The 14,368-nt window shown below is 35.4% G+C and overlaps 2 protein-coding genes across 2 annotated transcripts; both read right to left on the reverse strand.

Moving 5' to 3' along the window:
* Nucleotides 1-2,892: 2,892 nt before the first annotated feature.
* LOC145583798 (replication protein A 70 kDa DNA-binding subunit B-like) lies at nucleotides 2,893-4,821 on the reverse strand. The gene is made up of 9 exons (XM_081640773.1): nucleotides 4,678-4,821; nucleotides 4,517-4,570; nucleotides 4,303-4,366; nucleotides 4,107-4,209; nucleotides 3,880-4,007; nucleotides 3,704-3,782; nucleotides 3,511-3,622; nucleotides 3,186-3,364; nucleotides 2,893-3,094 (listed from the first exon to the last, which is right to left on the reverse strand). The coding sequence occupies exons 1-9, from the start codon at nucleotides 4,819-4,821 to the stop codon at nucleotides 2,893-2,895; spliced, it is 1,065 nt and encodes a 354-aa protein (XP_081496899.1).
* A 2,967-nt stretch (nucleotides 4,822-7,788) lies between these two features.
* Nucleotides 7,789-14,153, reverse strand: LOC145583800 (uncharacterized). The gene is made up of 10 exons (XM_081640774.1): nucleotides 14,142-14,153; nucleotides 12,921-13,906; nucleotides 12,751-12,761; nucleotides 12,215-12,305; nucleotides 11,993-12,054; nucleotides 11,586-11,846; nucleotides 11,113-11,487; nucleotides 10,892-11,002; nucleotides 9,776-10,677; nucleotides 7,789-9,702 (listed from the first exon to the last, which is right to left on the reverse strand). The coding sequence occupies exons 1-10, from the start codon at nucleotides 14,151-14,153 to the stop codon at nucleotides 7,789-7,791; spliced, it is 4,725 nt and encodes a 1,574-aa protein (XP_081496900.1).
* Nucleotides 14,154-14,368: the final 215 nt, after the last annotated feature.

The following is a 14,368-nucleotide window of genomic DNA, read 5'->3' on the forward strand; positions in this document are numbered from 1 at the left end:
TGGAGAAAAAAATTTATTGTAAAGTGCTAAACGTTATCGATGTATGATCTAAAGTATATTATATATTAATGTTAATAATGTTTTTGGGCTTTTTTAAACGGGAAAGTTAATAATGCTGTCGTATTGGTCTAAAGAGATGTTATGCGTAACAAATCAGTTTCTAAGAATAGAGAAATCGATTAATACACGTGTGTATAGATATTGTGCAAATAAGGAAATGTACAAAAAGCAACTTTCTATTTTTGCAATTTTTAATGTACTTGTACAGTGCTAGAACATAAGAAGTCATAAAGCATTCCTTTTTTCAAGATTTTAGTCATGATTGCTATACCTGCCTTTGATTGGTCATTGTGTGTACTTTCTTGCGTGGTGTGTGAAGGATAGTCTGTTCATTTTCTGTCTTTCATTTTCAGTTGATTTTTTGACTTTGTTATTTTTTTTTAATGTCCTAAGAGTCTATCTTGTTCTTTGCTTGAGTTTTAATCTCTATAATTTTCATAACAATGGCAAGTACTGATAGCACTGCCACCTCTGGTAGAGTATTCACGCCAGAAAGCTGGAGGCCGAACGAAGGGAAATCAAAAGAAGAAAATGTTGCTAGTTTCCGTTCGTATGCTACAGAAATGGAGAAGAAGATGAAGAGGCATCTGGAATTTCTGGAACAAGAGCTTTCAAAGGCTGAAAGCAAAAAAGAAAAAGGTGAAACAAGTAAGAAAAGAAAACGGGAGGTGGAAAGGGATGGCTGTGGAGAATGGCCTGTTATCGTGATTGAATCAGACAATGATGATGCTGAAGCTAATCGTAAGGAAGGAGTTGGTGCAGAAGAGGAAGGGGAAGAAAGAGATGAATGCGATGAGACTGATGAAGATGAAGAGAATGAGGAAGATGACGAAACTGATGAGAATCCAGAAAGTGATGTGAATTCTGATTCAGAAACTAATAGTGTGAAAGAAGCTGTTGTCAATTCCGATGAAGCATCTGAATCAAGGAGTTGTAGTTATAACGATGATGATTCCGGCTCAGATTCTGATTCTGGTAACCAACAAGAAGGAAATCAGGAAACAAGCGAAGATTCTTCGATGTTTCGTATGAGGATTTCTGACTAATTGTATTGGTAGGATAGACAAAGGGTTTGTAAGGGGTTTTTTTGGTTTGTTAGGATAAGGTTGTTGTTCTTAGGTTTTTGGTTGTTTTTTGGGGCTGCTAGATCTTAGTGATTAATTAGCTGATGCTATTATTATGATGAATGTAATTAGTAAAGGAGGATAGTAGTTTGTAATTAGCACAGACTAAGCTTTTGCATTATATATATATGAAGAAGAAGAATATGAACTTGATTATATAAGTTTTGTTTGGTGTGGATGTTAATCTGTCATATGAACTTGATTATATAAGTTTTTTTTGGTGTGGCTGTTAATCTGTCATGTTATTTTTTATATAATATATACAATATAAGACGATCATTTTACATGTATCGACTATTGTAAGAATTCAATGGGAATGTAAGATTTGTTGATTTTAAAATCTATACATATTAAATTTAGCTAAAAAGAAGTTATTTGATTGTTGCATACTTAGCACATGAAACTAACATAGTAATCAAAGTAGCAAGCCATAATAATATATTGCATTAGCTTGATAGCATAAGTAGGAAGTTACTGATTACAATAACAGGAACATGAAGCTAAGTTCCTTTGATAGTTTAAATACAATAGTGCTTGAGAAATTCTAATCAAGCAATTAGATAGCAAAAGATTAGTCTAAGAAGTAGTGTTATATAGGAATAGGTAGTCTAGGAGACCTATTCCTACATAAAACTATAATGTTTGATTGGTCTGGTAGGTGAGTCTAACCAATCAAACAGCAAAAGATGGGCTGATTATATTGAGTGTCAAGGATAACACTTCAACAACTGGTGTTGTTTAGGAACAGGATTTGTGTAAAACCTGTTCCTTTTCAAGACCACAGCCTTTAAAAGCCTTAAGCATAGCCGCTTTTGTGCTTATATATGTGGTCTTATTATAGGAGAAGTAATCTGAAGATACTTGTCCTTTATCATAGCCACACTATGCATAATATTTACTTTTAATGCATTTAGCTAATTAGTATGTACATAGCAAAAGATTTAATAAGTGAAGCTGTTACCCAACTGATCTGTTATAAGTGTCCTGTTTCTTCTTCAGAGGTCATCAGAGTCATCATCCTCAAACACGAGTGCTTTACGTTTGCTTTCCTTCTCCTGCTTAATAGCCTGATTTGCTTCAGCAGAAACAATGTCAGTGTCAAAGGCAACACTCTTGCCCTTAACTGCTGCATGATAAGCTGGATCTTTCTCCTTTTCTTTCAAGATATTTGCAACCTTGATTGTTGGCTGCACCTCATGCTCAATTACATCTTTCTGTGGTGTAGCAATTTCAGAATCATCATCAACACTAATTCTTTTCCTCTTTGAACCAGAATCTCCTGCACTTGATTGAGCTGTTTTCTCTGCTGCAGCCATAAATTCTGCCAATATGCAAGCATCTTCTTCTTCCTGGCTGAAGATTGATGAGTTATAAGCCTCAACTGTTTCTTTTTTTATGGTCTTGCTTAGGCTCTTTTTTTCTCTGGCTGCAGATGAACTGGTTTTTGCAGCTGCATCATGTTTATCATCAGCTGTCTTCGCTGCATCTGTGACATCAAACCCTACAGGAATATTTCCAGAACTGCTTCCTGCACCACCAGCAGTGATTGTGTCTTCCATCTCCACACCTTTGATACCCCATTGCAGAATGCCGTTTTTCTCTAGAGAAGTTGTAGGGCCAATCTTGAGTAAGAAGTATGTGCTACGCAGCTTATTAGCTACTTGGCCAAACTTAGCAGTATCATCATGAAACATAGATAGATTTTAGATTAATTTGTAAAGTAAACATTTAGGTGAAGCAAAGAAGAGTAATATCTGTTATCATCAAATGTGAACTCCGGATTATATAACATTGCTTTCATGTGATAAATATCTTCAGCTGACATGCCAAGTAGTGGAACAGAATTTTCAGTAAATGCAGTAAGCTGCAGAGCTCCTGTTCCATCCGAAGCAGTAAAAGTAATAGTGGCTCTGCATAAATTAACAAATCGGTTTAAGTTTTCAATCGCCATCAATAACATACTGCTTTTGCTATATAATGTAATATGTTAGTAGTTTTTACCGGTAAGTAGCAGACACTTCATTTCTTTGACAAGCTATGCAAGCATATACTGTTTCTAGTGGTAGCTGTGTTCGCTTTCCACAGTAAGAACATCCTATATATGCTCTAAGCCTGTCATACTGAATATCAGATGCTGTCACTCTGATCCAATAAATCTCATGTGGAAGCGTCTTTGCTGCCTGCATTGTCAATATAAATATTAGCATGATCTTGATTCTTGATATAGTAATTTAAAAATCATATAAGGATTATTGTTTTGCTATTAGTATAAATTAAAAAGAATTTTACAACAGCTGCATAAAGATAGTATATCATATAAGTGTACTTTTTTGGCTTTGATGAAGGATATTGTTGTCAGAATTCTTTCTAAAGGTGGATTCCAAGCAGCTGTGACTCTAAGTTGATGCTCAATCAGTACATTGCGATGCTTTCTTGCCCTGTAGATCACAAATACATTTTGCAGTAATTTCAAAGAGTCTTAAATCGAAAGAAACTAAGGCGCATGTTAGTTAGTATACCATTCAGTCAAGGCAGCTGCCTTTTCGCCTTCAGGGTATTCAATTATGACAGTAGACATGGATGATTCAAGCTGAAAGCCTGTGATTTTAGGAGGGTAAATGATGTTATAATATGATTGATAATGAAGGGTATAGTGTGGGAAAGTATGCATTTATTAGTTAGTTCTTGGGTGTACCTTTGCGAGTGATAGGATGCAGTGTTGTGATGCCAATTACTCTGAAATTTTCACTGTCAGAGACAAGGCGTTCACACTGACTTCCAGATAAATCATTCCAGGTACACACTTTGATTGGCGAATCAGTACTGAAAGTAGATGGACAATGAAATGGAATATTTATTTATTATACTTATATGGTAATGCTCTGATAATAACAAGTCTATTTAAGGTATGCATGCAAGTACCTGTGATCTATTACCATCAAATCGCGAACAGAAGATTCCTTGTTCAGTGTTGTGACTATTTTGCGTGGTTCATTGGCAGCATAGAGCACAATAACAAGTATATCTAGAAAAGAAGAGAATGTGTAAGCAAATTGCATATAATGGATTGGATTTTTCAATTAGAAATTGAATTTTTTAGGCTAATTATTTTTTTTACCATGTCGAACATCTTCAGTAGAAACTTTTGGAATAGAAGCAAGAGATTGATACTTAGGAAACACCTGTACTCCTTCAGGATCCAAAGACTAGATTAGAATTCTGCTGCCTATTGTCATCTGAAATGGCAGATCTGACTCTTTGGACCTATACTGTGGATCTAATGGCCTTATTAAGGCATTAGCAATGTCATAGTTTCCTCTAAACAAGATAACATCTTTGTATGCTTCAATTTGATCTCCAAATAATGTCAGTTTCATGCGATTTTTCTGAGAAAAAAAGACATAAACAATATAGTTTTCTATTAGTATTTTATCATGCACTATGATTTGTTATAGTTAAATGCATGTTTGTATATGGCATGTGTAGATTATACCTTGTCATCTTGTAAGATAATATACTGGTACAATATTTTCTTCTCAGACTCCTGCATTCTACCCTTTTCTGCAATATGCACTTTAACCTTGTATGATTTTCTCGATGTATCGAGTTCATCTAGAAACTTTCGTTGCGGTGCCATAACAAGACTTACTACAAAACAAAATCATACAGCTTGATAAGTCCTGGCTTAATGCATACACATTTACATGTTCTGTTGTAAAAATATTTCAATAACTGAATATTCTTGTTTTTTTAGTACTGATTTCACATAAGCTACAACTTGTATATTAGAAAGAGTATAGATAGATGGATATAAAGCACTAAGATCAAGTAGAGCATCAATTGTGTGCCATTGGAAGCAAGAAATCTGTCAATATACTTGAGCACATACTTAAAGGCATATAGGCATATACCAAGCACATTATGCACAAAACATCATTAGCAGACTATGTATATCTAAATTGCAAAATGATAAATAATTATCTGAAAACAGCAGCATTTTGTCAAAAGAATTCATTATTCTCTAAATCTGATCATATTAAATAATTCTAGACTTTTCACTTTATATCCATCAATAATTAATAGCTAACTTCATTCACTTAGCATTTTATAAATCTAATCATGCAAAACTAATTATGCTATGATCACAGTAATCATATTTTATGTCATTGCTAAGTAACACTACAGACAAACAATGACTTTTTCTCATATAAACATAACAGTTAGAATCTGTTACACAATAAATAGAAGCATATATGGAATCTAAGGATGGGTGTTCAGCTAATAATGTCTTGCATAAAACTAACTTTAAATGCTAACAAAGGTAATATATTGAAGTAGAATATAGGCTAATCATACCTGTCAAGAACCAGAGGATTGACTGCTGATGTTGAAGAATATCAATTCCTACTTCTCTGTGCGTGGCTTTTTCCTACTCCTCACCTTTTTTTTTTAAAAAAAAGTGATTTTCTACTTGCAGTATACTGGTAAGATAATTAATTTGCTCAGCAACAACTAAGCCTAGTCTTTTTATAGCACAATCAAGCTTAAAAAAATTCAAAGGAAGAAGCAAGAATTCAAACTTACTGTTTTGTATAACAGTGTTCTGTTGTATTTTTTGCATAAAATCAGCTAGCTTAACTCCTAAAATAAGCAATTCTATATTTTATAGATATGTAGCATGTACTTGAACAAAACTTACATATAGATTTTCATATATAGTTGTGTATGTTTTTACTCTATAATTTGATCATAAACACTCCATCAGTAACATACTGTTCCCATCACATGCATTTCAAGTACTAAAGTAGATTTCATTGCTTGTACTTTTTTTCTTTTTTTTTTTTTTGTTTTGGCTGTATACATATTTCTTGGACCATGCCTTTTTCCTGAAATTCTTCTAGTTTACTTGACTTAATTGTACTCATTGGATTTTTTGTCTGTATTCCTTTTACATTCCCTCTTTTGCTTCCAATACTAAGACATGTTTTTGTTTTTATTTCGAATTTTATATTAAAAATACAATAAAACCCCAATATTTCTCCCTTTGTGGTTATCATATTTATTACTTATACATGTGCTTTTATCTTTTCTTCTTCTTTGTTTTTCCTTTTGGAATTTTTCCTTTTTTCCCTTTCTTTTTTTTTTCCTTTGGGTGTTTCTTCTTGGGTGTACTTGTTGTATTTAAATTTTTTGTTGGTAAAATGTACTTGTTTATGACACGCGAAAGATTGCGTAATGACAACAATATCGATTCTGTTTTCAATCATTGTCTTAAAAACATTAATATCGTATGAAAATTGCTATCAAATACATATATGTACATCTAATCGTAGGAAAAAAGCATCATAATAGATTCTTTCTTTAGCATGGACACAAATTAGTAACTAATCAGAGCTGCAATTTGTCTAGTACCTATATATATATATATGTATATATATATATATATATATATATATATATATATATATATGTATATATATATATATGTATGTATATATATATATATATACACACACACACACTAAACTAAGCACTAACAACTTTTCATCACTAATTTTTCAATTGTAGTCTGGGCATTGTAGTTTGCTTCACTTTACAGCATGCCACAATTATCAATAATATGATGCATTGTAGTTTGGGCATAGACATTTCCTCCAAATACATACAAACTAATATAGGATCATTGTTATAAAACACTCTAATACATATATCCAAGCAACAACACCTTATGCTCTTGGAAAAAAAACCTAGCTCTTGCTACATTAAGCACTTAGTTATTTCCTCAAAATGAGATTAAAAAAAGGGAGATTAAACTATCAGTTTTTCATCAACGCCAAGCAAGCACACTAATCAGCTGCTTTGTAGTTCTGTGACCAGCAAAATGTTCTTGGATCACTGTGTAGCAATTAAGAAATGCATTGCAGAAAATATCAGTATGCTGTAGAGGCTGACCAAAAAGCAGAATATCAGTTCTAGTTTAAGATCCTATACCTACTAACAATATACCTGCACAGAATACACCATCCCTAAGAATTAAGAATTCAAATCATAGAAAAAGGCTAGCCTGCAGCAAAAGAAACAATCAAGTAAAATTAGGCACAGCAGGCTTCTGATCTCATCAGTTAATCTTAAAGGCTATGCAAATCAGCAATAGGCTTGCTATAATAAGAGCATAAAAACAGGAAACTTACTGATATACCTAAATGATGCCAGCCATGTGCAAAATATCATAAGAAACAATATTCTTGACATGACAAAAAGTGGACTGATCAGCATTCATGTCAGTTATAACACTGACATTAGCTGCTTGTCGAGCTCGGGATAGGGCAACATACAGCTGACCATGTGAAAAGCACGATCTTGGTAGGTAAACAACAACTTTGTTAAGTGTTTGGCCTTGAGCTTTGTTGATAGTCATGGCAAATCTAAGCTTTAAAGGGAATTGTTTCCTCTGAAACTGAAAAGGATAACCCGAAGACTCTGATGGTCTTAGATTAATCCTGGGAATTAACACATGTTCTCCTTTATGATGGCCAACAGCAATAACACATTCAATGAGATTTGGGAAATTTTTTTTGCATATAAGGCGCGTTCCATTGCATAGTCAAGATGATGGTAAGATGTTACGTAGTAGGATAACAGGACTATTTGGTTTCAATACAAGTTCATGAGGGCTCATTCCACCAGGACAGAGTTTATTCAGAAATTCAGTGGGATAGATGTTACAATTATCATCAATCATTGAATCATAGCTCCTATAGGTCACTGCTTCACCTGGAAATTTTTCTATCAAGACTGTATTTATAGTATCCACATCATCATTGATTGGTGTGAGTATAGCTCGAGTTGTAAATATGTCTGCACTAAATGGAGGCATATCCATTTCTGGAAAAGCAACTGAAGTCAAATGCATATCCTGAGGTGTAGCAGCATCATAAGGCTGCACAATTTTTGCTGGCAGCTGCACAAATGCATCTTCAGTATCCTGCAATTGTCCATTCCCAAGTGCCAGCAAGAAGGCTGCATATGCTGGATCAAGTCTAGCTCGAATATTTTCTGTTAATCTAAATTTAACTAACAGCGGCCACAGAGCAGAACTAACCAAGCTAGCAGCAACTGCTTCGCGTTGTGTTCTCTTTGGCACAATAGGAAGAACCTGTCTGAAATCTCCTCCAAAGACAACAACTTTACCTCCAAATAATAAATTTGGATTACAAATATCCCTAAGCAACACATCAAGTGACTCAATATTTTCCTTTTTTGCCATCGAAGCCTCATCCCAAATGATGAGTGTTGTTTCTCTGAGCAGTGCTGCTAGACTACTTTGTTTAGATACATTACAGGCAAGTGATTCAAGAGGATCAAGTGGAATCTTAAATCGCGAGTGGGCAGTTCTTCTAGAAGGGATATTAGCTGCAGCTATACCAGATGTTGCTGTTTGCAAGACAATTTTATTCATAAGCCTTATTTCTGCATATAGAGCATTATATAAAAAAGTCTTTCCTGTTCCACCTGGACCATCTATAAAAAATGCCCCATGTATTTGCTTTGTAACATGATCCATAATGACATTAAAAGCCTCTCGTTGAGCCTGATTCAATTGGTTCTTGCATTGCAGACACTGATCTGGTATTGGAGCATTCAATGCATCCTCTATATCCTTTGTTCTGCGTATTTCATCATCATCAGGCTGAACTAAATGGTCCAATCCATATGTAGCAAGAGAGCTTCCCATTGATTCCAAAAACCATTCAACTGATTTAACAGTGAGATGCTTCACTTTTTGTGGATCAGAACCATAGTTGTGTCTAAAATCCTCAGACAAAAAAGTGTAATATTTCATCCAGAGAGAGACAGGAACGCTGGGTTGGCAAAAGATAAGCACAGTAGCAAAGAGTTTTCGAACTGAAAGTGGCATCTGAACTGCACAGCCTTCTTTCAAACACAAAGCAATTGAATCATCTTCTTCTAACAGTCTTAATTTAAGTGCAGCTTGATGAAAAGTGTCACATAAATGTCCATCAACTGTTCGCAAATCTTCAAATGACTTAGGACCTTTCACATTGTGCAATAATAGTCTTAGATAGTATCTTTCTCCTTCTGAAGGTCCAACAAATGCCAATCTACCAATGACAATTTTCTTATTTTGCCGTTTATACCAACGCTTGTCAGATGCATCCCAACGATAGTTCTCCGAAAACTCATTATACAGCCAGCCTGTTCCAGGTGGTAACCTACAATTCATACGAAAAAACTCTGTAAGACAGGTCCTAGAACGCTTGTTATCTGAGACTACTGATGTAAGCTGTTCATGAGGCCTAAGCTGTATAATCTGTGAATTGGGTAGATGCACAGGTAGAGGCAAAACTGGTGGATGCATTTCATATAAGGCAAAACCAAAGAGGCGCCAAGCAGCTTCACAAGGAGAAACCCATCGACCTGACTGATACTGCTGTATTTCATCCTGGACAGGTGTAACATCTGTTGACTGAACCACTGTGAAAGTACTTGACGGCTTCTATAGTAGAGCACACTTCAACATTTAAGTGACAATCGAAATATGATGAAAGGTATGGGTTATATGGAATCACCCATCTATTATCCATGATTGCTTTTCGGATTGTAACAGTCTCTCCTGTGTCTCTTCTTCTATATAATGGATATCCATCACTACTATTTCTTGTTTCATCACAGTACTGCTTTGGATAACCATATTTACAACGACCACGACTTTCTTTGTGCTTCATGCAAGGACATTCAGGATCCAAATGACCACATGGACCATGCATCATGTGCTTGAGGACAACTTTCCTAAGATGCATGTTGTCAACAGATGGTATTTCAGCGCAAACAAACTTATCAAAATCAGCAGGGCACTTGATTTTATAATCTTGCTTTAGAATGATTAGAAAATGGGCATGAGGTAAGCCTCTCTTCTGAAATTCAATCACATAGATCATTGCTGCTACTTCCCCAAACACCATTTTCTCTTTAATCAAATGCTTTAAAGCAAGAACCTTTGCTCTAAAAATTCTTGCAACTATATCTGGCCTGTCTTGTGCCTTTTCTCCAACAGCTAGCTCTTGTTTAATCTCAGGCCAATTAGCATTGCAAGTCATTGTAACAAATAAATCTGGCTTACCAAATCGCTGAACTAAAGACATTACATTTAGGTATCTCTTTTTGAGATCTCTAGGACCACCAATGAATGTTGGAGGCAAAATGACTCTACGACCCACATTTGCTGCACAGTTTTCACCACAATCAATAGTATCAAGGATCCCCTGATACAGATCTTCCCTTATTGCTTGTTGATTTCTACGAAAGAAATCTAGCCGTGTATTCTCAACCTTGACATACATATCCACTATGTATTGTTGAAAGCATCTGCCTGCTCTTAGCAACATGTTATTTGGCCTGCATTGAAGTTTGTATGTATAGTATTCCCTTGCTGAAATATTTTTATCTGTCTTCGATGAGCCTCCATTTGCACCTACAAATGAAAAACTCAATTTTTTATTTTACAGACCAGCAAAAGTAGAAATAAGCTACATTTCACAAATTAATGTTTTTTGTGTGAATACAGGAAATCACATGATCCTTTCCTTTCTGAAAGTGTGCATATTTTTTTTCCCTTTTACTACAACTGCATACTGTGTGTGTGTGTATAGTTCTTGTGCATAATAAAAAGTGCAGAATATACTAACGTCTTGCTTCTTCTTCCAATAGGTCTTCTGCAGTATGAACACTGCAGGAAGAAACAGGATCAGGCTGTGATTGCAGTTGTTGCCTTCCACCCTGAGACATTTTTTTAAACCCTGCGTCCATCCACAATCATCATATGGAAAAAGCAGTGGATATTGCAAGGGATCATAGCAGCCGTAATAGTGCATGATTCTATGACACGATTTTTTCCTCGATGAATCACTGTCAGGTGAATCATCGTCAGATAAACCATCTTCTGATGAATCATGTTCTGATGGTTCTTTGTTTGTTGTGACCAGAATATGAGGGCTTTCAGCCTCACTTGAAGATGTATTTTCTGGCCATATGACAGCAACCTCATCAGTGGAAGGAGCATTGTAAACACGCTGATCTGGTACAGTTGTCTTATTTATTAGAATCTGTGTAGACTCAGTTATTTGTATCTCCCCCAGTGAACGAAAGAATCTTGCATAAGGATTTACCTTAGGGACTTCCATGAGAATAGCTAACACATCTTCCCTTAACTCTGGAAAACAACCTAAGCGCTTCTTAGCTTCAAGTTCTCCATCATAAAAATAGAGTTGCATATATTTAGGTCCTTTTTTTCCAGGAAGTAGATAAGGAATATAATGATATAGCTGGCCATGTAGCTTAAAACATAGATCCCTTTTTTAGTTTTAGCATCAAATTTCCCACCTAACGATGTAAATGCAAACATATTATTATACAACCGTATGTATTGCCTGAAATGTTTAGCATCCTCATCCATAGAAGTCAACAGCCTTACAAGTGGTACAGGATAATCATTTGCAGCAATCTGAACTTCACCATCACCACAACAAAAGTGAGCTGTCTCAAACGCAAATTTCCGTGCCCTACACTTATAACACTCAGTAGATGAAGGAAGTTGATAGGGCTCTGCAGGTAGCTTCTTACCAATTGCTGCATCAGGAAGCTCTGCTCACCACAACATGTTTAAAAAATGTTCAAACATGTGTAGCTTAATCTAAACAGATGATATGCATATGTAATGCACATATATCTATATCTAAATGGTGTATACAGATGTAAAATGCTATAAAGATAAGCATAGACTGAATTACTTGTAACAGGATGCTTGGGTTTCGATATCTTTGCACGCTTTGCAGCAGGCACAGCCTGCATCCTACAGAAACAAGCATATTATGACATGCAACTGTTGCATAATCTATTCTTCAAAGTATAAACAGCCTTTATTGCTTCAATTAACTGATTTATATCTAGAATTAAACACCTTCATATATGTATAACTTCATCTGAGCCTATTTTTATGTCAAAATGTATACCTCTGAATTCCATTTTGACATCCAGACTCTAAACTCTTAAGGCGTTTAGTGTTGTATCCTTTTGATGATGATGGTTCTCGTAGAAAACGATCTACAAGATAATAATTTTAAAAATTCACAGGTCAAAAAAGTAACCTTCAGTGTTATGGTTGCTTAAAAAGGAGTGGCTATATGTTACAGGACATACTCATATCCAAACAAATTATAATTCTCTGCACCTAATTCACTGTAACCTCATAGGGAAACTCGTTGCAATGCTTAGCCTTCCATCAGTCCTGACTACCAAATATAACATGCAATAAATAGGTAGCCAACAACAATTTAGCACTTTAAGATTTAAACACTATAGAAATAAGCAAACTAAAGCTCTGCATAATTTAGAATACCAATACACAAGCTAAACAAGAGTGGTTTCAGCATATATACAGCAAAAGATATGATTAGCTCCATTACATAATTCCATGAAATAACATAACACCATATAAAAGCCTAGACATTGAATTGTCTTTCACAAAAGAAGGTGTACATAATGCCACCTGACATAGTCCTAACATCACAATAACAGATAAAGGATAGTCCTATTATAATCCTAGTACTATAGTAGTAACCTAGCTACATTAGTAATCAAAAAAGAGCTAGGTGATACAGCAGCAGCAATGCTTTTTTTTATGCACACAGCATCAGGAATTAATTCTTCTTGGCAAACTTCACACGCTTATAACATTCATCAAGATCTCCCAGCACTGGAAACACCGAAGCCATCTTACAACCAGAATCAGCAACAGGGGAGGTTTCAGCATATATGTGCTGTAAAAGGCGCTTCTTGGGAGGCAAAGCAGGTGGAATAGACACAGGAACCTGAAATTCTTGTCCAAGTGGAGTAAGGCAGTCTTGTTCAGTAAGAACAATAGTAGGCTCCAGCTCCTCCTTAATTCCCAATACACGTTCCTTAATGCTTAAATAGCTCTCCCTTTCTAAAGAACATAAGATGGCATCAAACCTAGCTGTAGTGACCTTATAATTAGCATCAACTATTACAAGGTTAAAGACATCGCTAAGATAGTCCACATCCTTTCTAGCTAAGCTCTGCTTAGAAGCAGCTACAGTCCGGCAATAATCACTAAACAGACATCGAAAACCTATTCCCTCTTTATGAGGCATGACAGTAAACCAGGAAGTGTACTCATCAGGAGAATGCTCAATGGTTTCAATTGGGGTGCACCTTATCTCAACAGTTCTGAAGATAGCCCTTAAAATAACAACAAAGTCCACCACAATCTTCTTGTGACTATCTTCAGCTCGAAAAGAAAAGTCCTCATTCATACACACGTTACGTTCCTCCTTTTCAATCCGTTCTAGCTCCTCCTTTTTAAACCAAAACAATTGGCCACAGCGATCATACATCTGCTTCCTTAAATAAGTCACATCCTCAACAACTATTTCATATTTTTTCATAAGATCATATACAGCTTTTCTAGTAGCAACTTCACAGGACTCTTCTACACTGCTAGTATACCCACCAATGTAAACAGATGCAATGGGACCGCAGTCTGTCCGAACCACCACACAAGCAATGCTTCCAGGCTCATCAACAAACTGGTAATCTGGATCAGGAAAGTTCAAGTAGTTGGTAATTTGCTTCAGAAGAGGACGAAATGGCATAACTACTTGTGTGGGTGGCAAGTCCATGACCTGTAAACATGGGCATAAAATTCTTAAATAGGTCCAAAATACCAAACATCATAGGCAACCCAAAGATAGGTATGTAAATAGTTCCATCTACTTTTCTAAAGCACCAAATCAATCTAGAAGGCTAATCAATATTCCTGTAAACAGTTCTACAGAACTAATTGAAATCAGCAACTCTAAACATATAACATAATAAAAGGCACCTGACATTCTATAAAGCAGCAACATAGCTGCATACATTGACAGCCATAACCTATACCTAAAACAGGACACTTCCTATACATGATCTAAAAACCTCCTCTTCTTTTCAAAAAAAGAAAAGAATGGCTAACTGTCCATAACAATAGCACATTTACTAATAGCTAAGAATTCATAACTTTTAAACAAAAACCATAACTATAGCATGTAAAGCAAGTCCACATGTCATAATCACATGATTACTGATAGAAGGAATATAATCTCCTA

Source organism: Chenopodium album, chromosome 16, assembly GCF_948465745.1.
Source record: "Chenopodium album chromosome 16, dcCheAlbu1.1, whole genome shotgun sequence".
Classification (NCBI taxonomy): domain Eukaryota; kingdom Viridiplantae; phylum Streptophyta; class Magnoliopsida; order Caryophyllales; family Amaranthaceae; genus Chenopodium; species Chenopodium album.